We start from the raw sequence: 26,997 nt of genomic DNA, 5'->3' as shown, positions 1-26,997 counted from the left end.
TGCATAGAGAATATGAGCTTGCCCTGCTTAAATACATTTAAACACTGTTATCTCAACTTTCACTTCAGCAGTGTGAATCATAGTTCTGTCAGAAACGAGAGTGAAAAGAGTTGTCTTCACAGTCTCAGTGTACAGGGCTGTGCGCAGGAATGGACAATCCTTATTTGTTTATAACGCAAGACAACAACTTCCAGGTTTATAACTAACTTGTCTAACACACACACAATCACACACACACACCAATACAATCTAGCAGAAAACGATCAACCAAGAGCTCATCATTTTATCACAATTGAATAAAACATTTCAATCTGGCAGTGCAATTTAAAGATCAAATAAAACTGCAGGTAAAAATCAACTTTATTGTTCTTTGTTATCACAATGAAGCAAATAAATACACTGAAATACAAATGTAAATAAATAGCAACATAACTAACCGGGTACAGGATGAGCAAAGGTAACCCCGGGAAATTACAGAGATATGCTAATAGTAATACATGTACATGGAAATAAAAAACATAAACAAAATAAAAAAATTCTGTGGCTCATCTATATATATATATATATATATACGACTTGTGTGTGTGTGTGTGTGTGTGTGTGTGTGTGTGTGTGTGTGTGTGTGTGTGTGTTTTCGCGATGCACGGCCAAAGTTCTCGATGGATCTGCTTCAAATTTGGTGGGCATATTCAGGTAGACCCCGGACACAACCTGGTCGATGAGAATTTTCAACACGTGCTCTCAGCGCGCAGCGCTGAACCGATTTTGGTTTTTCTGTTCATCTTCCCAGATCCATTCCCAGTAACTCTTCCTTATCTTCTCCAGTGTTTTGCGTTTATCTTCCTTCCTTCGTGTGGCGTCAATCCATATTCCCGTTACTATTTTTAGAAGGTCACTGTCCACAACGCTTTCATCCCGGCGAAGCCGGGTATTCCTCTACTTCTTCCCGGCGAAGCAGGGTATTCGGCTCTACTTTTTCCCGGCAAAGCCGGGTATCATTCGGCTCTACTTCTTCCCGGCGAAGCGGGTATTTATTCTAGTCTAAAATATGTATATCATCAAGGGTGTACAGCAGGCTTCAGTCACTGGCACATTTTGAAATGACCGATCTCAATCATCTTGGCTGCGAGTTGGCAAACGTAAAATGACCTGTTATTTTTCTAGGATACCAGCCAAGATTGTAGTAGAGTGTTCTCTAGATTTTATGATGAACTGTATGATTCTGGCCTAATCCCTGTGATTTTTAAAAATAATTTTTGTAATAAGGATTAATGAAAATGTGGTTAGAAATTCATTAATCCTTATTACAAAAAATATTATAAATTCAACTGTTGTCTTAACACTTTCGCGACGGGACGCTGATAAATCAGTAACAGCGCTGACACGCCCATGGACGGGACGCGCATTTTTTAGTAAGAGCCATACAGGGTACACGACTCGTGATTGCTTCCCGGTTTTTGAAGCTTGCAGTAAATTGAGTTGTTTCCCTTGACACACTTAGCGTGCCCTTCCGCCATATGCAAAATTAGTCTGATTTGTGTGGTTTTTTCGAGAAAAAAAATGTATCGAAGGCGAGCCTTGTCACGGGAGGAGATTCTCCGGATGTTGGATCTTGAGGACCCTGTAGATCATGATTCCGACGTGTTGTTTTCGCCTCAAGAAAGCGATAATAGCAGTGATATTGAGGAAGAAACAGTCCTGTTGTTACTAGTATGAGTCGGCAAACTACACGTGTTAGGGTGGTACTGCATGAATCTTCGAATGTGTAGTTGCAAGGGGGGCGTGGCAGCACTGATAACAATGGATGGCTGGAGCCTCCTAATCCTTTTGGAAATGTTCATAGGTGTACAGTTGGGACTTTGTTGTGAAAATGTGACTTATATTCAATATGGATTACCTAGACATCATTTGGTGAGTGTCACAGTTTTGTTTCATTTGAGTCAGGATGCTGTGAGTGAATGCGGGATTTGCTTGTTTTTTCCTTAGTCTTTCTTTCTTTATTTGGTGTTTAACGTCGTTTTCAACCACGAAGGTTATATCGCGACGAGGGAAAGGGGGGAGATGGGATAGGGGAAAGGGGGGGGGGGGAGATGGGATAGAGCCACTTGTTAAGTGTTTCTTGTTCACAAAAGCACTAATCAAAAAATTGCTCCAGGGGCTTGCAACGTAGTACAATATATGACCTTACTGGGAGAATGCAAGTTTCCAGTACAAAGGACTAAACATTTCTTACATACTGCTTGACTAAAATCTTTACAAACATTGACTATATTCTATACAAGAACCACTTAACAAGGGTAAAAGGAGAAACAGAATCCGTTAGTCGCCTCATACGACATGCGGGGTGCAGAGAAATAAGGATGTGGAAAAGAAGACTTTTGGTAAGTGAAATAAAGGTGATGGATCCAGTCAGGTAGAAATAAGACAACAAGAAAAGAATTGGAAAACTGCAGGGAATAGTAGGGAGAGTTTTCTTGGAAGGAAATATAGGTGAAAGGACTGGTAAGGCAGAAATAAGACAAAAGAAGAGAAGAAACAGAACCGTTAGTCGCCTCTTACGACATGCTGGGTAGCATCGGGTAAATTCTTTCTAGTCCCAACCAATATGGGACTCCCCCTAACCCGCGGGTTTTTTTTTTCTTAGTACTGTCTCCTTATTTCTGTGTAGAATTTTAACAATATTTCAGCTAATTCATAGGTTTTACACCTTGTTTGGTTATAAAATTATTTATAATACTTTCTGTTAAAAAATAACTTTTAAAAAAGCAGTGGAAAAGAAAACACACAAAAAAACGTTAAAAAACATAAATTATCCCCCTTTCACCCCCCCTTTGCTAAAACAAATCGCGTGACAAATTTATAAATAGCACGACTGAACTGAGCATCCATTTTTTAATTAGTACACAAAATTTGGTGGTGATTGGACTTAATTCAAGCTTGCTAGACAGATTTCTTTACAGTTACTGTTTTTTGGGAAGTTTCTTGGTGGCAAGCTTGGGCAGGCAGGACGTTAACGCCGTGGCAATGCTAGTCACAATAGTGTTAAGTCAAAAAATCGTTCTATAGGATTGCAGGTATAAGTCTTGTGTATCATTGTGCCAAATATCATGCACTTTTGATGTATGATGTTGCTATAAAACCGTTTCCTACAAATCCAATATGGCGCTGTTTATGCCAGTTTCCATAGCAATATCAGTCTATGTCCTGTGGTATTCGCACATTTTTTTAATTTTTTATAAGTCACTTCAATAACTACCCAGAAAACAAAGTTATTCAATGTATTCTCCAAGTTTAATTTTGGTAATTTTAGTCCCTCACATTGCCTTAAACGGCCCACAATGATGCGTTTGACTAGCTATCATTGAAATTCATATGGATCCAAAGCTATGGGATCTACTTGAGCCATAAGGTTTTTCAAATTACAGACTACAAAAATGAGCATGGGGGAGGAACCAAAATGTACACTAAAAATCAAGAAACCTGAGCCAAAGGTAGCATTTTCCCCCCAACAAAAATACTTTATAAAATTAAAAAGCCCCTCATCTTTCCCTGTTTAATAATATAAACGAGTAAAATTCCTCATTATGCTGCCAAGATAAATCACAGAACAAGACTCCACACACTCTATCACAGGCGTCTCAAGACGTGTCACAGAACAATGCTTCAGGGAGATTTATCAGTTCTAAAGATAGAGGTTTCTCAGGACTTGACTTCTCTGGCGCTGATGATCTCTGTCAATTTCTCGCCGAACAACAAAGCATCTCTCACACCCTCACAGGATTCTTGCCATGCTTGAGGCACTGACTCTAGTCCGTAAAACGCTCCAGAAATTGCAGCTGCCATGGTGGCTACAGTATCGGTGTCGCCCCCGAGCGAAATGGCGTAAATGATCGTCTGTTCAACAGGACCCCGCTCCTGAAACAAAAGTACTTGTTAGCGCTGGTCTTCATGTGTAAGTATGGTTTGGCGACAGGTTTTTTGCAAACCACAAAATTAATGACAATAGGAAACACACATCAGGGATGTTGCTTTAATCTATTTTCTAAGGCAAATTTTAAGATATACAATGTAGCCACAACAGTTTTGGAATTTAGAAAAACAGATTTTAGGTTTTTATGAAAAAGTTCATAAATCCTGCCAAAACGATAGCAATGTTTTCGCCAATTTGAAATTAATGTTCGCGTTTCATTGACTGCCAATTCCAAATGACATGTAATTGATGTGTGAACATTTCTCCTCCACCAAATTTGTAGCTTTTACTATTTTACATCCCCACCCATACCGTGCCCATTTAATTTTAAGCAGTGTGGAAAACACACACACACACACACACACACTCCGGAGCCAAGAAACTGTAACTCTTATGCCATTTGTAAATTGACTCATTTTGGCTCACGTAAGTGTAGCCTATGCGATGCTAACTTTTGTCTGTCTGTGCGTGCGTGCGTGCGTGTGTGTGTGTGTGTGTGTGATAGAAACTTTAACATTTCCGAGTCTATGGATAAAGCTCGCATAAGAAGATTACGTCTCGGTCAAAAGTGTTTGACGTGTGTGATAGAAACTTCAACATTTGAAGACGTCACATTATGACGTAAGAGGGTTAGACGTCACGCGAAGGAATTACTGAAAGTCTCGGTCATTGTTATTGTGAGTGGGCCGAGACTAGTTGGCAGATCTAGTGTCTCGCTTTCTTGCACAGTTTCACATAGATGCTTACTGTGTGTGTGTGTGTGTATGTGTGACGGAGTGATTGAGTTTGTGTTACTGTTTGTCGATTTCTTACGTGAGCCTTGAAGGCTTCGCCTCTTGTTTAAACTGTCATTGTAATGATAAGGGAGGAAGCTTAACCCATAAAACTCCAATAATGGAAAAACACAATTACCGCTATTTTCATGTTTATTTATCACACATGATGGGTGGTGCTGGTGGTGGTGGGAGGGGGTTTAGGAGAGAAAGAGAAAGAAAAAGTGCAAAAGAAAGAGATGTTACCTCCGTCCCTGGAATAGACTGGCTTGCTCCCCTCAAAAAGCAGTAGACGGCAGTGGGTATTGAATCCAAGGCAGTTACCTTTGTACCTGCAGGAAAACAGCAGCAGGAACTTTAGCATTTGTCTCTATGTGTGTCAAGGCAAAGTACAACTCACCACACGTTGGCTGCAGCATAAGAGTTTCCGTATACTGACCTACTACAAAATGCGATGCAATACATGCAGCTAGTTGTGTGCAGATAAGCCATGTGGTGTAACTCATCCCCCATTCCCCATTCAATTTTAAACATCTTAACAAGGGAGAAAACTTCTTTGCTGCCACAACGGCAAGGAAAATGCCCAGTTTCAACCCCTCCACCTTACCACAAAAAATGAAAAAGGGTACAGACACTAGAAGACAGTCACACAAAGTGCGCTTACCTAGTTTTTTTCTCACTTCCTTGGAGTCCACATCACGTTTGAGGAAATCCCTTATCAACTCCACTTTGTTGCAGTAAGGCAAACCCTCAATGCCTTCTTCTTCACTGAAAACAAAGGATAAAGCTGTGTATAAAATGCATGTACAAAAGTATGTTATGAGTTACACAGGGATGGTATTAACTGGAAATATCCAGCATTTTAGAGTGGAACCCCCATTTTAAGACTTCCTCCCTTGACCCAGACATTTTCTTCATAACATCTGCTAATTTATCCCCTTTTCAAGACCCCCTCCGATTATATTGAGGTCTAAAAAAGGAGGTTCCACTATAACAGTTGAAATTTGAAATGTAGCAGAAAGTGTCAGCTGGTTGGACATATCAAAAAATTTCCATGTAAATTTTTTTCCCGGCAAAGATAAGGCGTAACAAAAAAAAAGGTTCAGTTTCCTGCCACCTACCATACTATTTCTCTGAAAACCTCAGAACATATTTTTTACTTTTAATCCTCTCCGGCGCCGGCATGGGTGAAAAAAAAATTGAAACCTTGTGCTATGCTTTAGCAAAAAACCAAAAAAAACCCTACCTTCACCTACCCTTATTTGTTTTGTGTTTTGTGTTCCAAACATTTTTTTGTGGGTTGTTACCCTTACTGATATGTTTTTCTTTAATTGCCACTGTAATATTACTAATAAGTGACTGGTTTACATACGAGCCAGGCTCCATGATGGATTTACTTCTACCTGGTTTGTAAAAACTAAACGAGACGCAGTGATCACTAGTTATACTTCCGATCAACAAATCATGTTCAACATACGTTTTGGTCTAGATGTTATAATGTACAGAATTTGTTTACAGACACACACCTCTCATCACCACTGTTCTTCTCTTTTGACTTCATCTGTCGGCGTTGGTCATAGATTTCTTTTTCCGTCGGTCGCAGACGTTCAAGCAGCTGACCAAGGAAGTTGTCAGTGTCCAGTGGCTTGCTGTTGTCTAACGACAGAGCCAGATGGACAGCGTAACTCTCCAGTAACGTCCCCACTATCGCGTAGGGGTGAGTATGGGTCAGCTTGGTTACGCTCACTGTTTTCTCCTGAAATGTATAACTAAACAATAAATAAATGAGAGACTTTGTTACGTAAGATAAACATGACCTAGTCATTCAACTAAATGAATGATCATCTTCTTCTTCTTCTTTGTTCATGGGCTGAAACTCCCACGTACACTCATGTTTTTGCACGAGTGGGGTTTTACGTGTATGACCATTTTTACCCCGCCATTCAGGCAGCAATTCGCCGATTCCGGGGGAAGCATGCTAGGTATTTTCGTGTTTCTATTCCCACCGAATTCTGACATGGATTACAGGATCTTTTTCGTGTGCATTTGGTCTTGTGCTTGCATGTATACACGAAGGGGGTAAGGCACTAGCAGGTCTACACATACGTTGACCTGGGAGATCAGAAGAATCTCCACCCTAAACCGTCCAGGCGCAGCCGGGATTCGAACCTGCAACCTTCCGCATAGGAGGCCAGAGTCTTATCTACTCGGTCAATGTGTCCATCAATAATCATCATTAATCGGGACATAAACATGATCTTGTCATTCAAATAAATTAATAATCACCATCATTTGAGAAGATAAATATTCAGAATAAAAATCATCATTATCATATAAAGGATCAACATGATTTTGTCATTTAATTTTTTTAATCCTCGTTGGTTTTACTTTTAGCCATAACACTAAAGTGCAGCCAAGGATGCATACCCATTTGAAACTGAAACGCTCACCCATTAGCTATTTGTCTTAAACAGATGGATATTTTCAACTGTTAGAAAAGCAGAATGCAAAAGATCTTCATATAAAAGAAACACACGGGTGCTATGCATGGCTACATAACATTACTCTAACCCTGAACATACATTGCTGAAAGTTTTAAAACATAGAGATTTATATATGGTCATAGGCACAAAATGGCGTCGAGTCAGAAAAAGTGATACAACCTCCGGAAAAAGTCTCTTGTTGATGCTTCTTTTTTATTTAAAATCGTGAACATGAAGAGCATTGACGAAGAAGGTATTTTTCTCGGCTCGGACATGACTCCGTAGCATGTGGTTCACGTGTACGGAATATAATCGATGTTTTGTTGGTGATTATTGACGGTGATCTGTTGCAATTCTGTGACACCTAGTACAGTGTGCTCGGCAAACTTTCGCATACTGTCAGATCACTGTCCAAAATATAGATAAAATACGGAGATTCTATTCTGAAATGGTCGGTCTTTCCCTTGCAAAGTTTGAAGTGCCCCGAAGTTTGCCGAGTCGAAGCTTACCGGAAGATTACCATAGGCTAGAATGTACGTAGTTCTCTGTCGTGATTTTCCGGCCGAGTGTATTAATGAGCCGACATTCATTCTCAACTTTCAGAACAACAAAGTTTTTGTTGATTTTCGATGAAAAATCATTCTTCTGTGTGAAAATGAGTTTAAAACACGAATCCAATGATAAACAGCGGTACGGGAAAGGGTTTTCGGCCAACTGCGTGATGCGTCGTGACGCGTTAGTTATGTACTATATTTTCTTCCGCGCATGGACTCGTTTCTACAAGGGGTGTGAACAAACTTTGTTTACTGTTCTCCAGCATGCGATCGTAGTTTCATTTGAAGAAGTCTGCGTTTGAAACGAACGAGAAATAAGAGAACACAGGAGGTAAGTGTTTTGTCGTGATTTCTTTGAAATGTGTTATGTACACAATGATGGTAAGTTTTATCAATTTTGTAAGTCATATTGCTGTTTGAGACGTGTTTTGTTTGTTTGTAACGATGGTTGAGTGCAAGTCGAAAATATCGCGCGCTAAACGAAGTCTCCGATCTGACGCACAATGAAGAAATTTTATTTTGATTGTTCAGATACGAAGCTGTTGTCGTGACGGATAACGTACGATGCATGGTTAAGCTAATACAAATAGAATCTTTGTACAAATAGGTGGAAAACATTACTATGTTGATTTCTTTTGTTTCTGCGTTGAAAGGGACTTTCTGACGGGCTAGGAAATCGGTTGAGAAAGTACGGTGCGATGTTCATAACGTCACATCATGAGATTACTGTCTTCGGGCTAGGCGCGGAATATTTAACATTTTTATCAATGATTTTCTTTGATTTTCGTTCTTTCAGACTTGTGGTTCATTTTTTTGTTGTTCTTTGTAAATGACCGGGTTATGAGATTCAGACTTTTCTCTGTGGGATTCGTGTTTTCTTCCATGACTGCGTGTTCATAACTTCACACTCCTTTAGTTCGAGATAGCTTGTCTGGCTGACGTGTGACATTATGTACACGTTATTGAAATCTTGTTCTGAAGGCTGTGCAGTAGAGAGTTCTTTACTACGATCAAATCTTGTTCTTTTTTGCTAAAAGAATTAAAAGCTGAGCAGTAGATGACTGCATTCAGCTGTTTTTATGACCCTGAAAATATTCATAACGTCACGTCATATCGTTTTGCTGTGATGATAGCAGATAGTGTAAAATCCAAACATTATAGCAAGCATTTCAGAAACTACATGCATCTATAATTGCAAATCGTTTTTTCTTTCAGATCACAAAAGCTACTGCTGAGGGAGCCTGGGGGGGAATTGGGCTGTGGGAAGAGAAAATGGCCTCCAATATGTAGTTTTTTTTTATACCCGTGTGCAACATCCTGCAAGTCTTCAAGGAGGACGACTACATGATTTCCCTTGAACACTGGGCTTTTATTTACATGTTTGCTGCTAAATCTTTCTGGAGGCATAGCCTACATGAGACTTATGGCTGAGACCAGACTTTTTTTGTGAGCTTCAAGTTTTTTTGTTTACACATCCTGTTTTAACCATCTTCAGAATTGATAACTTATTTCACAATCATATTACACTTAGACTTTTTCATGTATTCTTGTTCCTATGTCTGTTGATAAACAGTGATCATTTCCCAACTGACAAAATCTAAGTGAGCAGTACTCACCAGCACTCAATGCATGAAAGATAATCTCCTGTTGTAATGTTATGTACACATTCTCATTTTTCTTGCATTTTCTGATGATGATCTGAATTTATGTTCCAGGGCTGCTAGTTGCTTTTTTATTTGTACCTTCTGTGTGTCATTTGTTTTCTTATAATTTCTGCCTTTGTAGGTGTTCATCTGTTTAAGATACATCCAGACCTGTTTACCCTAAACCCGAGGCAAGAGTACTTTCCCAAAAAGTTGAGTGTATTTTTCAAAAAGTTGGTGTACTTTGCAAGCAAAGCCATATGGGCTAGGGAAAATGTTACGCGTGGGTGCAAACGTGTTTGTGTAAGAATAGCATGTCACTTGTGAACACCTTCAGAATTTAACTCCTTCCAATACAACAGGAATAAAACAATTTTATTTACCTGTCAGTTTATAGCATTATCATAATAACCAGTGTCTTCCAAACAGATTGATAATGAAAAGATGAAGTTCGTGAAATAACATCTGCGGTTGACAGTGGCAAGTTCATTTTTACTATCATCTCAGAAAACATTGCTTCAGCACGGACTACAGCCTTTTCTTCTGGCAGGATTTGCTTTGCGGGAATGAACTTCATAATTCCTTGGCAGCAACCTTGTCCAGGTAAGTTTTGGAACTGCAGTGTCGTTCGATGTCATATTTCCCAGCATGGGCAACGGAGAAATCTGATTTACAATACTTGCAGTGTGCATGACTTTTTCCCATAGTAGACTCCACAATTCCTGGCTCTTTCTTATATTTCTCCAAGAAAATCTACTGCTTCTGCTGTTTAGACTTGGTACAGTCATCCAAAACTGGCACATTGTTCCGCTTCATTTTGCCACGATTGTCCAGACGATCGCACGTGCCAACAACTGAACAAGGTTTCCACAGCTACAGACTCGCTGTCATGGTTATCTCCCTTTGACCAAAACCGGTATCAGTTGTACCATTCCGTAATCAGCACACCAACAACGGAAAACGTATTCTAGACTTTTTCTTAGGCGTATTTTGTGCGTGTGTCGCGTATTTGCGTACTGATAATAATTTGGCGTACAAAATACACCCAAATCGTACTGGTAAACAGGTTTGTACATCACTTAGAATCGTAGCTGTCACAGTGTGGCGTTATGTACATATGTATTTTTCGCTCTTATCTCTTACCTGCTACATGTGTTATCTTGTTTTTTTTATTTAAAATGATAACTGTGTCCCTTTGCTACTAATTTCTTTCTCAGATTTGTTGATTGCAGTTATTGTGGCACCATTTTTAGCTGATATGGGCACTTTCATCCTCCGACTTTGCGTGCCGTTATGTACACATAGGTTTCTTTTGCTGTATAGTGGATTTATGGTGGTTTCATCCACAACTTTTACTTCTTAAGGGTTCTTCTCATTTATTTGGAGATGTCCATACATTTGTTTGCCTGTTGGGTCAGAATGTTCTTGTTTTAATGTATCTGTTTTGGTTATGTCACGCTGTGATGTTATGAACAAAGTTTGACTGCTGCTGGTTTTTTTTAATTGTCTAGCCCCTATAACCGGATTTTGCTTGTTTGCCACTTTAACTTCATAGTTGTAAGCATTTCTAACTATATTTGATGTTGGTTTCATTTCGTGTGGTTTAATTGTTGTTTTAATCTCGATTTTTTAGCAATTATTTACGGATGAAGTGAAAAAGGATGTTATTCCTTTCATCCTCTGTGGTTACATTTCTCCTTGCTGTGGCTGTCTGGTGTCTATCTCTTTTACATGGGTTTTGTACTGAGGGGTCAGAAATCGTCTTTTGTCACCTTTTTTGTTGCATTTTTGTGATATGATGTGACGGTTATGTACACAATGCTCTAGTCGGGTGTAATAATGTTAGATTTTTGTTTTTGGTGTTGTTTTGATATTTAAAGTCATTTAATGTGGGTTTTTTGCTTGGGTTATGTTTATTTTCTGTCATAGTGCACTTGTAAGGTTAAATAAAGTTTGTGACGTTGTGACAAGTTATGTACATATGCCGGGATTTAAATTTACTAGTTTGTTAAAAATAAACTTTTTTTTTTAACTTATAGTGTGTTTATGAGCTTATAAGTGTGACTGGATTTGTCTAGCCTTTCTTTGTGTGTCTCCTTTTTAGGCTAAAAGTTTTCCTGAGCATGTCACAGTTTTAGACTCCTTTTTATGCCTGTGTACAGATATGCCTGACAGTCGAACTGGAAATCCATTTTTTACCTTTAGTTCCTGCAGCGGCAGCTGGTGACAGAAAAGCCCAAGAGGAGCGATCCTCATGCCGCCACCGTTGCCATAGGAACCAGAGCCATCAAACTGTTCTCTGGCTGGCTGAAACACATCTTCCAGGTCTTGATCGGCCAAGGCGCGCAGCACAGTGATAACACTTCCTCCATACCCTCTGGATGGCTCCTTCTCAAACTCCTTTGCAAACCTGGCAAGTTGAACAGAACTATCACAATACAGTTTTCCCTTTAACACAAAGATCTAAAAAAAAGTGAAAAAAGTGTAATGATGTGACAGCTTGATGATTGATATTACAAGCTTCAATTTTCAATTAGACAACAATGAATACAAACTCAGTGTTCCCATGCCTTCAACTATGTAGGTCCCATCAAAATTTGGTTGAGAGGGACAAATGGTCCTTACGGCGTTTTCCTCCATCTCCCAGACTGAACTAAACATTCTTTACATTTTAGAGGATCTGTTTACTGAATATTTTATGACAATGGCGCGCTCCATTTTAAAATACATAGGCAAAAGGGCAACAAACAGTGCAAGAAAACAGTTCCATTAAAAAGGCACACTCACAGCAACTTGTTTGTCGCTGTCTATTCAGCAATCTTAATGTGCAAGTGAAATACATTTCCTGCCACACACAAACCTTGCTCCGATGTCCCTAACATTTACGTCTTTGTGCTCTATGAGCGATGCTGCAATGCTGCGAGCCATGGCTGTGTCATCAGTGAAGGAAAGTACATCACCTTGTTTCTCTTTCTTGCCTTCTGCAACCTTCTTCTTCATGGTTGTCCGATCTGAAAAAAATACCAATCAAAATGTAGGATCATTGATTGATTGAAATAATGCCCTGGAGTGGGATAGAACTTCTGAGGCATTTTTAAGATATATATATATATAATATGTGCCTGTTTATAAAAGGAAATGCAGCTTGTGTTTGAGTTTTTAAATGTTGCATGTCCTAGCTAAAGTAAATAACAATTTAACAAACCTGCATAGTGACTGATACATGCATGACAGTCTAAAGTTTCACAAAATATTGGGTAAATCACATTTTAAGAAAGTTTTTTTTATAACAGGCACGTGGATTTCTTTTAGATACATGTATACATATTCTACTTTACATTACACTTCACAATTGAAAGCCTATGAAATTACAACTCCATTTTGGACGCTGGATTCGCCAATGGTCGAGCCTTGTCTTATAATATATATATCAACAAAGCGAAAGATAAAAGAGTGATAATAAAAAAAGGAACAGAATTTCCCACCAAGAGAGAAGCTCACAGTTTCAAGCCCAAATATATCCTAACACCAACATGTATGATTGTAAATTTTCTTCTCACTCTGTTCCAATTTCTTGACGGCATTTAAGACTTTGTCAATGTTGACAAATCTGGAGAACTCAAATTTAGCACCGATGCAGTCTGCAACAACAGCCGCCACCAAGCTTCCGCGAACACGAGAAAGCAACATTGTTTTATAGATCTGGAAGAAACTGTGAATATCAGGTGTGTTTGGGTTACGAGATCGACGTAGAACAACGGCAGAAATGATGTGTCCACATTTCCACGAAGAGCCTACCCCAACTTTCTGTTTCACAATTGAGTTGTCGCCCTTAGACCACAATCGTTTAAGTGAAATCTTCCGGAAATGGCGCTGACTTATTACCAGGCTGCACACAAACCTACCGCAAGATTCTGTATTTTCCGAATCAGTAAAAAGAATTAAAGTTATTTGATGTGATAAAGCAAAGAAACACTGTGGATGAGAAATTTGTGGAAGTGACCGAACACAGGAAAGAAATGTAGACATGGGGTAGAGAGCAAGAGAAAGTTCCTGACTGGGTGTAACCCAAGTGCTGTTGTCGGATGGTTGAAATGGAGATTTGTTTGAGATTTCAACCAATCCAACCCAGTTCTCGGGTCCCAACCAGTTGGGCACTTTCTCATTCACACCACCCCAGTTTAAAAGAATGTTCTTGTCTTGTTACAGTATTTAACACACAAACATATGTGCACACACAGAGTAAGCATCATGCAACCTTACACTCGCACATAGATACAAACCAGCCAGCCAGCCAGCCACACAAACTTTCTATTCCTCTCGTTTCATGGCTTCATCAAATTACATTCAAATATTCTCATTCGGAAGTCAAACCCGGCCAGATGAGGGTCGATAACCGTGTGAGGAAACTCGTCTGGGACAAGGAAAAGTCCAAAATCACCCACGAAGGCCTACCGAAGACGGAAGACACTGACCTGCAGGGTGAGGTGAGAACCGAGTGTCTCCGCATCACCGACAAATATGGTTGTGTCGACATCATTCAAACATTCAGTGTGGGGAATTGAAATGTATGAAATGAACTTATTACACTCAATGCAATGTCACACACACGCACACACACACTTTGACCCCTGTGCCAAAACCAGCCAAGCATTCTTTCCAAATGACTCAAGTATTGCTTTGTTGTACATTGTATGCCTCTTTTTAATAGAAACTCACACAAAAACCCAGCAGAAACAACCACAACGCATAATTACAGTTAAAAAAAAAAATTCAAGAGGAATCACAGAGTTCATATAAATTTAAAAAACAAAGGGACATAAGAGCTCTTACTGTAGATTACAACACAGAGTTAAAGATTTTATTAAGCTGCCATGAAGAGTTAAAGATCAAAGACATCAAAAAGCTTAACACAGGTGTCTCAAGATGTGTCATAGAACAATAATTCAGGCAGATTTATCGCTGCTACAGATAGAGGTTTCTCAGGATTTGACTTCTCTGGCGCTGATGATCTCTGTAAATTTCTCGCCAAACAGCAAAGCATCTCTCACGCCCTCGCAGGATTCTTGCCATGCTTGAGGCACAGACTCCAGTCCGTAAAACGCTCCAGAAATTGCAGCTGCCATGGTGGCTATAGTGTCTGTGTCACCCCCCAGGGAAATGGCGTAAATGATGGTCTGTTCAACAGGACCTCGTTCCTGAATGATTTAAACAAAAGATGAGAAAGTGAAACTTATCGTCAAATAACAATTTGCAATAAGGATTTAGTCAAAAGAAAAAAAGAAAAAAAATGCAAACAACACTACTATATAATTATATATTAAACTGACAACTCTCCACCTCCTTGTCTGACCATTAATTTTAAAGTGGAACTCTCTCTCTCTCACACACACACAAACGCATTATGCAATATTTGAAACAGTCGCTATACTGTCAAGAGAAGAATTTTTAATCATGAAACACACACTCACACACCCCAGCTAACTTTGTGCTGAAACACCCCAAACAAAAATAAACAGAGAGAGAGAGAGATCAAATCAAATCAAATCAAATTTTATTTTACAAGGGTTGTGGCAGAGAGAGAGAGAGAGAGAGACAGAGAGAGAGAGAGAGAGAGAGAGAGAGAGAGAGAGAGAGAGAGAGAACAAATAGAGAGATAGATAGATATATAGTTAGTGAGCGAGAGAGAGAGAGAGTTACCTCAATCTCAGGTATGGACCTGCCAGCTCCCTTCAAAAAGCAGTAGACAGCAGTAGGTATTGATTCTAATGCCGCTACATCTGTGCCTGCAACAGCACAAACACCAACATTAATGTGTGTGTGTGCGTGTGTGAGTGTGTGTTTGTGAATAAGGGGAGGGGGAGGGGAGAACAGAATTGTTTTGTCAGTGATGTTGAGCATGTCAGGGACATTAACAGAAAATAGCCTTACCTTGCTGCTTTAAAAGGGAAAGAACCACTCTGATGCTAGTACAACACAGATAAAATCCAGTGCTGACACACTTAACCCCATCTCCAAAGCCCCAACTGCACCCCCCCCCTCCCACACCCCCTCCTAACCCAAGAAGAAAAAAAGGAAGACAGAAAAAAAAGCTTGAAAGAAGGAAAAGAACAAGAGAGATCAAGCGCAGAACAGATCCAATGCCATGCAGGCATCATGCACTGAAAAAAATTCAAGAGAGAGAGAGAGAGTGAGACTGATTGATTGATTGATTAAACTTTATTACAGAAGGATGGAGATTTTAGGCGTTGCCTAGTCTTACAATCTGTCCTTGCTAACAACCATGAATACTGAGAGAGAGAGAGACACTTTGACATAGATTGATTGGGTGCAGTTGTTTTTTTAACAATTCTTTATTGGGTGTACAAAATGAGAACATGGACGGACTGGGAGGGAGGGGGAGAAGTGAGGTGGAGGTGCATTGGTGCAGAGAGAGAGAGAGAGAGAGAGAGAGAGAGAGAGAGAGAGAGAGAGAGAGAGAGAGAGAGAGAGAGAGAGAGAGAGAGAGAGAGAGAGAGAGAGAGAGAGAGAGAGAGAGAGAGATGCCAGTTATCACAGACACACATGGGAACACACACTGCACATGTACCTAGCTTTTCTTCCACTTCATCAGTGTCCACATCACGCTTGAGTAAGTCCCTTATCAACTCCAGTTTGTCGCAGTACGGCAAACCTGCAATGCCTTTGTCTTCACTGTGTGAAGATGAGAATAAAAACAAGTCGCGTAAGGCGAAATAACAACATTTAGTCAAGCTGTCGAACTCACAGAATGAAACTGAACGCACTGCATTTTTTCACCAAGACCGCATACTTGTAGTTTCGTCAGTCCACCGCTTGTGGCAAAGGCAGTGAAATCGACAAGCCAGAATAGTGCGGTAATGGTCGCGCTGAGTAGGATAACACGCTTTTCTGTATCTCAATTCTTTTTAGCGTACTGAGTTTGTTTTTAATCCAAACATATGGTCTGGGTGGCCGAGTGGTAACGCACTTGCGCTCGGAATCGAGAGGTTGCGTGTTCGACCCTGGGTCGGGCCGCTATTTTCTCCCCCCTTTCCTAACCTAGGTGGTGGGTTCAAGTGCTAGTCTTTCGGATGAGACGAAAAACCGAGGTCCGGTGTACACTACATTGGGGTGTGCACGTTAAAAGATCCCACGATTGACAAGAGGGTCTTTCCTGGCAAAATTGTATAGATATATATAAAAAAAATGTCCATCAAATACCCGTGTGACTTGGAATAATAGGCCGTGAAAGTATATACTCACCTAACACGCTTGAGATTTACTGGCCGATGTGAATGCGTGATATATTGTGTAAAAATTCCATCTCACACGGCATATTGTAAACGCCATGAGCCTCCCTCTGGGAGGGTATGTGCGTGGAAATACTCACTAATAATAAATAAATAAATAAATAAATAATAATAAATAATATCATATGTATATGTTTTTGGAATCAGGGACCGACAAGGAATAAGATGAAATTGTTTCTAAATCGGACAATTGATTTTAATCATAATTTTCATATTTTTAACTTTCAGAGCTTGTTTGTAATCCAAATATAACATATGTATATGTTTTTGGAATCAGAAAATGACAAAGAATAAGATGAAATTGTTTTTGGATCGTTTAAAAAAATTTTTTTTTTAATTACAAGTTTCCGATTTTCAATGACCAAATTCATTAATTATTTTTTAAGCCACCAAGCTGAAATGCAATACCAAAGTCTGGCCTTCGTCAAAGATTGCTTTGCCAAAATTTCAATCAATTTGATTGAAAAATGAGGGTGTGACAGTGCCGCCTCAACTTTTACAAAAAGCCGGATATGACGTCATCAAAGACATTTATTGAAAAAATTTAAAAAAACGTCCGGGGATATCATTCCCAGGAACTCTCATGTCAAATTTCATAAAGATTCGGTCCAGTAGTTTAGTCTGAATCGCTCTACACAAACACACAGACAGACAGACACACACACACACATCACGACCCTCGTCTCGATTTCCCCCTCTATGTTAAAACATTTAGTCAAAACTTGACTAAATGTAAAAAGAGTAATATTACATACCTTTCATTTCTGACAACAGAATAATGCTAATTAATGCAACCATACCTACTGCATTGTAAATTCAATAGCAAAAACTTTAAAGCATTTCTTGGTCAAAATCAAAGCAATTTAAAACTCCCCAAGCAAAGCAACAGGCAGTTTGACAATATTCATTTAACCTCCGCCTACTGTCACTTTGAGATAGATGTGATTTTAAAAAAAATATTGTGCTTACTGCACTTGAAGAATTGAACTTCATCCAAACTTCTGATTTCTCCCATTCATCATTGTGATGGTTAAATTTATTATAACTGCCTGAGCAGATATGTTTTGTGCTTTGCTATAAAACAAAATACTTTTGGGTAGATACATACGGTTTATCACCTCCGTCCTTCTCCTTCCTATTCCTCTCTGTGTGTTTCTCATAGATTTCTTCTTCTGTTGGTTGCAGGCGTTGCAGTAACACGTCGAGAAAGTTGTTGGTGTCAAGTGGCTTGCTGTTGTCCAATGACAGAGCTAGCTGAACGGCAAAACTCTCTAGCAATGCCCCCACTTCTGCATAAGGATGTGTGTGAGTCAATCTGGTTATGCTCAGTGTCTTCTCCTGAAAGCAATCATACTCATCGTTATCATCAATGTCATTGCTGTCTTCATCATCACTGTTGTTATCATCGTCACCAGTATCACCACCACTGCTGTCATCCGAATCATCATCATCATTAAACGCAAAGTGGGTATAAGACTTTCATATTTCAAGACAACGATAATGAACTCTTTGAGTTGAAAACAAAACAGAAAATACTTTCTGAATAATCTGAACTTGAAAATCCTGAAGAACTGATTATTATTATTATGATGCCAACAATCAATGAATAAACTCTAAAATAAAAATTTATTTTTTCAATGATCCAGAGTCAAACCTTTAGTTCCTCCAGAGACTGGTTGTGGCAAAAAAGCCCAAGAGGAGCGATTCTCATGCCACCACCGTTGCCATAGGAACCAGAGCCGTTAAACTGTTTTCTGGCAGGCTGAAACACATCCTTCAGGTCCGGGTCAGCTAAAGCATATAGAACTGTGACAACGCCGGCCCCGTACCCCCGTGCCGGCTCTTGTTCAAACTCTTTGGCAAACCTGGTGAGAAGAACAGATGAATTAACAAACGCTACGTTAAACACACAAACAAAACAAAACAAAACAAAGGGAAAAACAAGTCGCGTAAGGCGAAAATACAATATTTAGTCAAGTAGCTGTCGAACTCACAGAATGAAACTGAACGCAACGCAACGCAGCAAGACCGTATACTCGTAGCATCGTCACTCCACCGCCCGTGGCAAAGGCAGTGCACGTGGAATTGACAAGAAGAGCGGGGTATTCGTTGCGCTAAGAAGGATAGCACGCTTTTCTGTACCTCTCTTCGTTTTAACTTTCTGAGCGTGTTTTTAATCCAAACATATCATATCTATATATTTTTGGAATCAGGAACCGACAAGGAATAAGATGAAAGTGTTTTTGAATTGATTTCGAAAAAAAAAATTTGATAATAATTTTTATATATTTAATTTTCAGAGCTTGTTTTTAATCCGAATATAACATATTTATATGTTTTTGGAATCAGCAAATGATGGAGAATAAGATAAACGTAAATTTGGATCGTTTTATAAATTTTTATTTTTTTTTACAATTTTCAGATTTTTAATGACCAAAGTCATTAATTAATTTTTAAGCCACCAAGCTGAAATGCAATACCGAACCCCGGGCTTCGTCGAAGATTACTTGACCAAAATTTCAACCAATTTGGTTGAAAAATGAGGGCGTGACAGTGCCGCCTCAACTTTCACGAAAAGCCGGATATGACGTCATCAAAGACATTTATCAAAAAAATGAAAAAAAACGTTCGGGGATTTCTTACCCAGGAACTCTCATGTCAAATTTCATAAAGATCGGTCCAGTAGTTTAGTCTGAATCGCTCTACACACACACACACACACACAGACAGACAGACGCACATACACCACGACCCTCGTTTCGATTCCCCCTCGATGTTAAAATATTTAGTCAAAACTTGACTAAATATAAAAAGATCAATACTATGACAGTTGAACAATTAACATGACAGACTCAGTGAATTTCTGCACTAAATTTGGTAATACTGAGAGAAGAATCGCAGCGTGCTATTCCCCAAGTAATCAGTTCCTGTTAATCCCCTGAAAATAGAACTGTTCTCTGCGCTTACACAGAGCCCCTCAAGAATTGTATAAGTTAAACAAAAGTGAAAGGCCTGTGTAATTCACAATGAAGTAGCACCAAAGCTTGCATGCCATCAATAAAATAATAAATAGCGTTTTCTTTGTTGTTGTTACATAATCTCTAACTTCTTTTTATAAGCTGGAGCAACTTTATACTTAATGGAATAATCATGTACAAAGCATATACTGTATGTGTTCCGATTAAATGACATTTACAGAAACTGGTTTTGTCATGCCTGATGCAGTAATAAGGCCTAAACAAATATTGAGTTTTTCTAGGTCCCTGCAGACCGACCCTATTTTTCCTCTCAACCCTTGAACTTTTTTTGATCCTTCAAAAAAACTAAAATGACAAAACTCGATTTAGCAGACTTCACAAGGAAAGCTTCTCTCCTCCATCACTTAGGGGACACAGCTCGCATGAGTTCCAGCCAATAAAGACCACATGTGCTCGGGTAAAAATAAAAAAACTATACCCCTCTCTCTCTCTCCCTTCCCCCCCCGGCCGAAAAAAATCCTTCAGAAACAAACATTGGCCTATAAGTACTTACAAGTGAAACAAATTTCTTCCCGCATACTAACCTTGCTGCAATGTCTGGTACATTGATGTCCTTGTACTCTATGAGTGATGCTGCAATGCTGCGAGCCATGGCTGTGTCATCGGTGAAGGGAAGTTCATGTCTGTCTCCTTCTGTCTCGTCCTTGTCTTTTGCCGCCTCTTCAGAAATAAACAAAGCATATTGGACCGCTGTTAAAGTCTGCAAATCTAATCGTCTTCTGCTAATTGCAGTAATTCTGATCTTGGTGAATTTGTTGTCTGTTAATGTATCCTATGTGAAATATGCGATGTGTGTGTGTGTGTTTGATAGAGAGAGAGAGAGAGAGAGAGAGAGAGAGAGAGAGAGAGAGAGAGAGAGAGAGAGAGAGAGAGAGAGAGAGAGAGAGAGACTGTGTGTGTGTGTGTGTGTGCTTGTGTGTGCATGCTCTTCTAAACAACTGACAGAAAGGAGAAGAAAAAAAACCACCACTTGTTTTCCCTGTTTTGCAAATTATGTTTTTTGATGGTGCATAATATATAAGTGAGCAAAACAGTTATTGCACCCATTTTCATACCCCAACTAAAACCATTCATTCCCGTGTCATTTCATTCAAACTTTATATGCCATCGAAGGACCTTCACTTCTGATACATTTTTGGGATCAAAGAATTTTGTTAGGCCCAAAAAAAAAAAGGTCTGTTTACGGTAACATAGGCCCAAAAAATAGGGTCGGTAGGTCGGGTTTTCTTTTTTTTTCCAAAAAACATATTTTTACGTTATTTTGCCAAAAAAACCCAAGACTTTTCTTCTTTTTTTTTCCCCAAATGCCAAAACAAAAACTAGGGTCGCGCGAAAAAACTAGGGTCGGTCGGGTTACCGTAAACAGACCTATTTTTTTTTGTGGCCTTATAGGTATCACTTGACTGCCACCGAAGTAAGGGTACCCCCAAAATCGACCTGACAAAAATGTCATGTACCAATTAAAAAATCGACAGAAATTTAGAATAGGCTTAACTTGGCAACTTTTACAAACAAGGAGAAAGCCAAATCAATTATCAATCAAGAACAGGTTGTTTTGTTTTTCTATCTTGCGTATATATATATCTTGTGTTATGTCATTTCTAATGATGCAGGTGTAGAGCGCATGAGCAGTAGAAAACGAGAGGTTTTTGCATCCATTTTGAGGGGTACATACCATGACAAAAAGCGCTGTATTTCAGCAATGTCTGAATGGATTGCTTCGAAACTTTAGGATCACAAGTCTCTATACGAGAAGTAAGTCCGGTAAAATTTTGCATCGTTACAGATATTTGTTGAGATGATATGCAATCTTCCGGAAAATGTTTTAAAATGTGTCATAGGTTTGAAGGCTTACGTCCAAAAAAAATCATAACTTTGCATGCATACAGACAAATGAGTGTTCCAAATACTGCCAAAGTTTCATTTAAGTACAATCACTAGTTAATGTTTGCTAGTCATGTAAACACGATCAAATTGTGTTTGAAGATTGCAGTGCGACAGCGATGTCCAATAATCCGTGACCGCAGCATGTTTTGAGAGTCACTCAGCGATTACCGCTGTCAATAGCAAACTGACTGAACGTTCCATGTTTTTCTCATGTGTTTACATGGCTAGCAAATGTCTGTCAGTGGTCATATACCCAAATGAAACTTTGGCAGTTCTTGTAACAACCATTTGTCTGTGTGCGTGCAAAGTCATGAATTTTTGGGATGTAAATTCACTAACCTGTGACAGGTTTAAAAACATTTTCCGGAAGAGCGCATAACATCTGCGAACACACCTCTAGTGATTCAACATTTTACCCAGGGTAAGTCTCGTATGTAGACTTGAGATACTGAAAGTTTCGAAGCAATCCATTAAGACATTGCTGAAATACAGAGCTCTTTGTCATGGTACCCCTCAAAATGGACGCAAAAACCTGTCATTTTCTGCATCAGTAGAAATGACATAACACAAGAGATACGCAAGATAGCAAAACAAAACAACCTGTTCTGGATTGATAATTGATTTGGCTTTCTCCTCGTATGTAAACGTTGCCACGTTACGCCTAGTCTGAAATTTTGTCGATTTTGTAATAGGTACATGACGTCAATTTTGGGGGTACCCTTACTTCGGCGGCGGTCACGTGGTACCTAACAGAGAAATTATTTTTGATCCGAAAAATGTGTCAGATAGCCAAGCAAAGGTCCTTCGATGGCTTATACAAAGTTATTCAGTTTGAATGAAATGACACGGGAATGAATGTTTTAGTTGGGGTACGAAAATGGGTGCAATAATTTGTTTGCTCAGTTTATATAAAATATTGTCATATTGATTACTCAGATTAGTGAACATGCCTACCACCAAGTTTGAGAAGCATTTGTTGTTGCTAATTTGTGAAGAATGGATCTGGGTGACTCAGTCTAAAAAAAATTACAATAATTTAATAAGTTAATAAACACGCTGTCTAGTGTTTGTCTGGGACATCGTATACATTATGTGGAATAAAGCTGTGCCGGAGAGGTAGTGCGCGAAGTCTACACTTTTAAACTATATTATAGTGTGAATGCATATGAAAACTCGTAGTATACAGGCACAAGATTTCGATAATGAGACGTACACAATCTGCTAACACCTTACATAGCAGATTCTTGTTTTCTTACTCTGTTCAATTTTCTGTACAGCATCCAAGACTTCCTCCATGGAGACGTTTCCACTGCACTCAAATAAACAACCGATGCAGTCCCCAGCAACAGCTGCCACCAAGCTGCCCTGAACTCGTGAAAGCAACATTTTGAGAGGCAGCAAGTCTCAAAGGCGATGTGATTCGAATTCGAGGCAAAAAAACAACAACGTCTCAAGTGAATCGTTCTGTTAGGGTTGCCGCTGAAAATTGTCGTCGAACTTTCAGTTTCGTGGTGCAGTTGTCCCCCTTGGATCACAAGCATCCACCTGCACGGACAACTTAATACCGAAATCTGAACAAAACTACTAAAATTATCTACGCTCTCCTTTCATTAGGCTTTTTAACACACACACACACACAAACACACACTCACAAACACTCACACACACACACACACACACACACACACACACACACTCTCTCTCTCTCCCTCTCTCTCTTATGTACATCAAAACTCAGTCAATGACATGCTTATTAGTGTCCCAAAGTCAGTGACTGGCAGGGGCGGATCCCATCATTTTGAAGGGGGGGTTTCCAAATTTATTTTTGGGACAATTCGACGAAGCAAAGCGTTTGGTTGAGGGCGCGAAGCGTTCGAACCTCCTAGGGGGGTTGCGGGTGCATGGGAAAATGTTGATAAAAACAAGGTAAATGGAGCAATCTGAGCCAAGAAACTTCCCCTGATACACCTTCCAACAAGTAAATTAAAGAAGACAAATTTGGATAAAAACAAGGATAAATGAACGATCTGGTGCAACCTGAGCCAAAAATAAACCAACTTCTTTCCGAAACCGTCACTTAGAAGACAAAGGCCGGCTCCTGATAAAAATCAAGGAAAATAGAGCAGTCTGGTGCAATTTGAGCCATCAGTTTTTCTTTATTTTCAATTTTTTTTCTTTTTCTCTTTTTTAATGTTTTTTTTATGCTAGGTGGGAAGGGGGGGGGGGGATTCCGGAAACCCCGGAAACCCCCCCTGGATCCGCCCCTGACTGGGTATTCACTGATCCAGCATAATTATCCGGCTGTAAGAAAAAAATACTACGTAAACTCAGCCCTTTTATAAAATACAACAGTATATAAATAAGGCTATTGTATTTTTTAATTTCTCTAATAAAGGCATTTAAGAAAGTCTAGATCTATGGTATCACTGGCATTGCACGGTGTATTGACTTTGCGCTTTACTAGGGTGTGGTCAATGACTCGAGTAATCCGAAAAATGAAAAATGAATAAAAATGAAAAAAACCCAATAAAACCCAGGTGCACATCTGTGGCGCCTTTGCAGTGTGCACGCACAATATCTTGTTCTTACATGGATGAGGCCGGGGAAGAAATACACACCAAATGTGTTCCTCAGTGACACACACACACACACATACACACACGCAAGCGCGCACACTGACACAAGCACTGACGCACGCACACGGCGCGCACACATACACCCACGCACACACAGACACACACGCACACACAGACACACCGTCACACACGCACACACATATACACACCGACAAACGTACAGGAACACACAGACACACACATACTGACCGCACACACACACACGGCACACACACACACACACACACACACACACACAAACATACACACACTCTCACACACTCTCTCACACACACACACACATACACACAAACACACACTCTCACCGTACACACACTCACACCCACACATAAACACACACACACACACAGACAGACACACACACACACACACACACACACACACACACACACACACGCGGCTCGTCTTCAAGTGTTCACAATATGTTTTTACATAATTTTAGTCAAGTTTTGACTAAATGTTTTAACATAGAGGGGGAATCGAGACGAGGGTCGTGGTGTGTGTGTGTTTGTGTGTGTGTGTGTGTGTGTGTGTGTGTGTGTGTGTGTGTGTGTGTGTGTGTGTGTGTAGAGCAATTCAGAGTAAACTACTGGACCGATCTTTATGAAATTTTACATGAGAGTTCCTGGGTATGATATCCCCAGACGCTGTTTTCATTTTTTGAATAAATGTCTTTGATGACGTCATATCCGGCTTTTTGTAAAAGTTGAAGCGGCACTGTCACACCCTCATTTTTCAATTAAATTGATTGAAATTTGTGTAACGCTATCTTCGACGAAGGCCGGACTTCGGTATTGCATTTCAGCTTGGTGGCTTAAAAATTAATTATTGACTTTGTTCATTAAAATCTGAAAATTGTAATTACATTTGTTTTTGTATAAAACGATCCAAATTTACGTTCATCTTATTCTTCATCATTTTCTGATTCCAAAAACATATAAATATGTTATATTCGGATTAAAAACAAGCTCTCAAAATTAAAAATATAAAAATTATGATAAAAATTACATTTTCGAAATCGATTAAAAACAATTTCATCTTATTCCTTGTCGGTTCCTGATTCCAAAAACATATAGATATGATATGTTTGGATTAAAAACACGCTCAGAAAGTTAAAACGAAGAGAGGTACAGAAAAGCGTGCTTTGCAGCACAGCGAAACCACAACCGCGCTAAAATGAATAAGCTCGTCAGTTTCACTGCGTTTTGCACGAGCGGCGGACAACGGTCATTGTGAAAAAATGCAATGCGTTCAGTTTCATTCTGTGAGTTCCACAGCTTGACTAAATGTAGTAATTTCGCCTTACGCGACTTGTTATGTTTTATCGTGCCGTCGGGTCTTTCGATAACTGAATTGAAAGCTTCTCTACTGTGATCTGCTCAGAGTCTGAAAAAAACCTGCAAGAATGTTTAAACAAAATGCACGAATACTGTTTAAAATGGCGTCTAAACATTAATGTAAACAAAACGAAAGTTATAGTTTTTTCCAGAGGTAAAATTAGAAATAAACCACTGTTTACGTACAATGGCAATTTAATCGAAGTAGTGTTTGATGTAATGTACTTGGGCCTTAAGATTAATTATAATAATACATTTTCAGTCGCACAGAAGAATCTATATGATCGTGCCTCAAGGGCAATGTTTGTTCTTTTGCGCACTTGTAGACAATTGTCACTACCTGTGGACATACAAGTTGACCTGTTCGATAAAATGATTGCTCCAATTTTATTGTATGGATGTGAAGTATGGGGTTTTGGTTCCTGTGAACTTGCTACTAAACTTCAATTGCGTTTTTTTAAAATTGTTTTCAAACTAAAAAAATCAACTCCAAATGCTATGATATTTGGTGAACTTGGAAGATATCCACTAGATGTTAATATGAAATGTAGAATGCTTTGCTATTGGTATAAACTGATTAGTCCTATTCATAAAAATAAATTTTCAAGTATTGTGTATTGCTTTACTTATAAATTGTATATCAACAAGATGATTGAATCCAAGTATTTATGTTTCATTGAAAAAACCTTAAATGAAATTGGTCTCTCTGGCCTTTGGACTTCTCAAGAAAATATTCAATACTCAAGCACATGGTTTAAAAAGAAAGTAAAAAGAAGTTTATATGACCAGTATATCCATAAATGGTTTACAGAAATTGGAAGAAAAAAAAATGTTTTGGAATTATCGAATGTTCAAAGATATTTTTGCATGTGAAGACTACGTCACAACCCTGCCATATCAGCAATGTGTTTCAATGATGAAGTTTAGAACATTAAACAACAATTTGCCTGTACAGAAAGAACGTTATCTTAACATCCCGAGGTCAGAAAGAACTTGCACCAAATGTGTATCGCATGACATAGGTGATGAATTCCATTATTTATTTGTCTGTGATTTTTTCAAAGAAGAAAGAGCTGAGTTGTTACCACCTTACTATTGGAAAAAACCTAATGCACTTAAATTTAAAAAGTTGTTTGCTACTAAGAAAAAGAAATTGCTAAAGAATATTTTGGACTTTACTAATAGAATTTGTAACAGTTTTTCATAATTGTTTTATTTTTTTTTATTTTTTTATTTTTTTTAAATTTATTTATTATATTTATATCATGATTGTATTGATTGTATTTATTGTTCAAAATGCCCCCATGGGTTATGGACTAATAAACTTGAACTTGAACTCTAAAACCACTTAGCAAATCCACCCTTC

General features: G+C 39.0%; 2 protein-coding genes across 3 annotated transcripts in view; both read right to left on the bottom strand.

Annotated features, from left to right (window-relative positions):
* Positions 1 to 13,964, bottom strand: part of LOC138981621 (ADP-ribosylhydrolase ARH3-like) — a 197,769-nt gene extending 183,805 nt beyond the window's left edge. Inside the window, exons 1-7 of one of the 2 annotated variants that reach the window (XR_011460675.1) lie at positions 12,984 to 13,964; positions 12,284 to 12,434; positions 11,623 to 11,833; positions 6,270 to 6,499; positions 5,408 to 5,511; positions 4,990 to 5,075; positions 2,238 to 3,915 (exon numbers count right to left, since the gene is read on the bottom strand). Coding sequence is in view for 1 of the 2 variants with exons in the window: in XM_070354600.1 (XP_070210701.1) it covers positions 3,700 to 3,915; positions 4,990 to 5,075; positions 5,408 to 5,511; positions 6,270 to 6,499; positions 11,623 to 11,833; positions 12,284 to 12,434; positions 12,984 to 13,452 (1,467 nt within the window). In the remaining variant the exon portion in view is untranslated. Of the gene's footprint in view, positions 1 to 258; positions 3,916 to 4,989; positions 5,076 to 5,407; positions 5,512 to 6,269; positions 6,500 to 11,622; positions 11,834 to 12,283; positions 12,435 to 12,983 lie in introns of those variants that run through there. The other variant, XM_070354600.1, reaches the window with a different exon arrangement.
* Positions 13,965 to 14,155: 191 nt separating this feature from the next.
* LOC138981622 (ADP-ribosylhydrolase ARH3-like) lies at positions 14,156 to 23,203 on the bottom strand. Its single transcript, XM_070354601.1, has 7 exons — positions 22,915 to 23,203; positions 20,296 to 20,431; positions 18,388 to 18,598; positions 17,842 to 18,071; positions 16,013 to 16,116; positions 15,124 to 15,209; positions 14,156 to 14,621 (listed from the first exon to the last, which is right to left on the bottom strand). The coding sequence occupies exons 1-7, from the start codon at positions 23,042 to 23,044 to the stop codon at positions 14,406 to 14,408; spliced, it is 1,113 nt and encodes a 370-aa protein (XP_070210702.1). The 5' UTR covers positions 23,045 to 23,203; the 3' UTR covers positions 14,156 to 14,405.
* Positions 23,204 to 26,997: the final 3,794 nt, after the last annotated feature.

This window comes from Littorina saxatilis, linkage group LG12 (genome assembly GCF_037325665.1).
Source record: "Littorina saxatilis isolate snail1 linkage group LG12, US_GU_Lsax_2.0, whole genome shotgun sequence".
Taxonomy (NCBI): domain Eukaryota; kingdom Metazoa; phylum Mollusca; class Gastropoda; order Littorinimorpha; family Littorinidae; genus Littorina; species Littorina saxatilis.
This window is presented reverse-complemented; position numbering and strand designations above follow the sequence as displayed.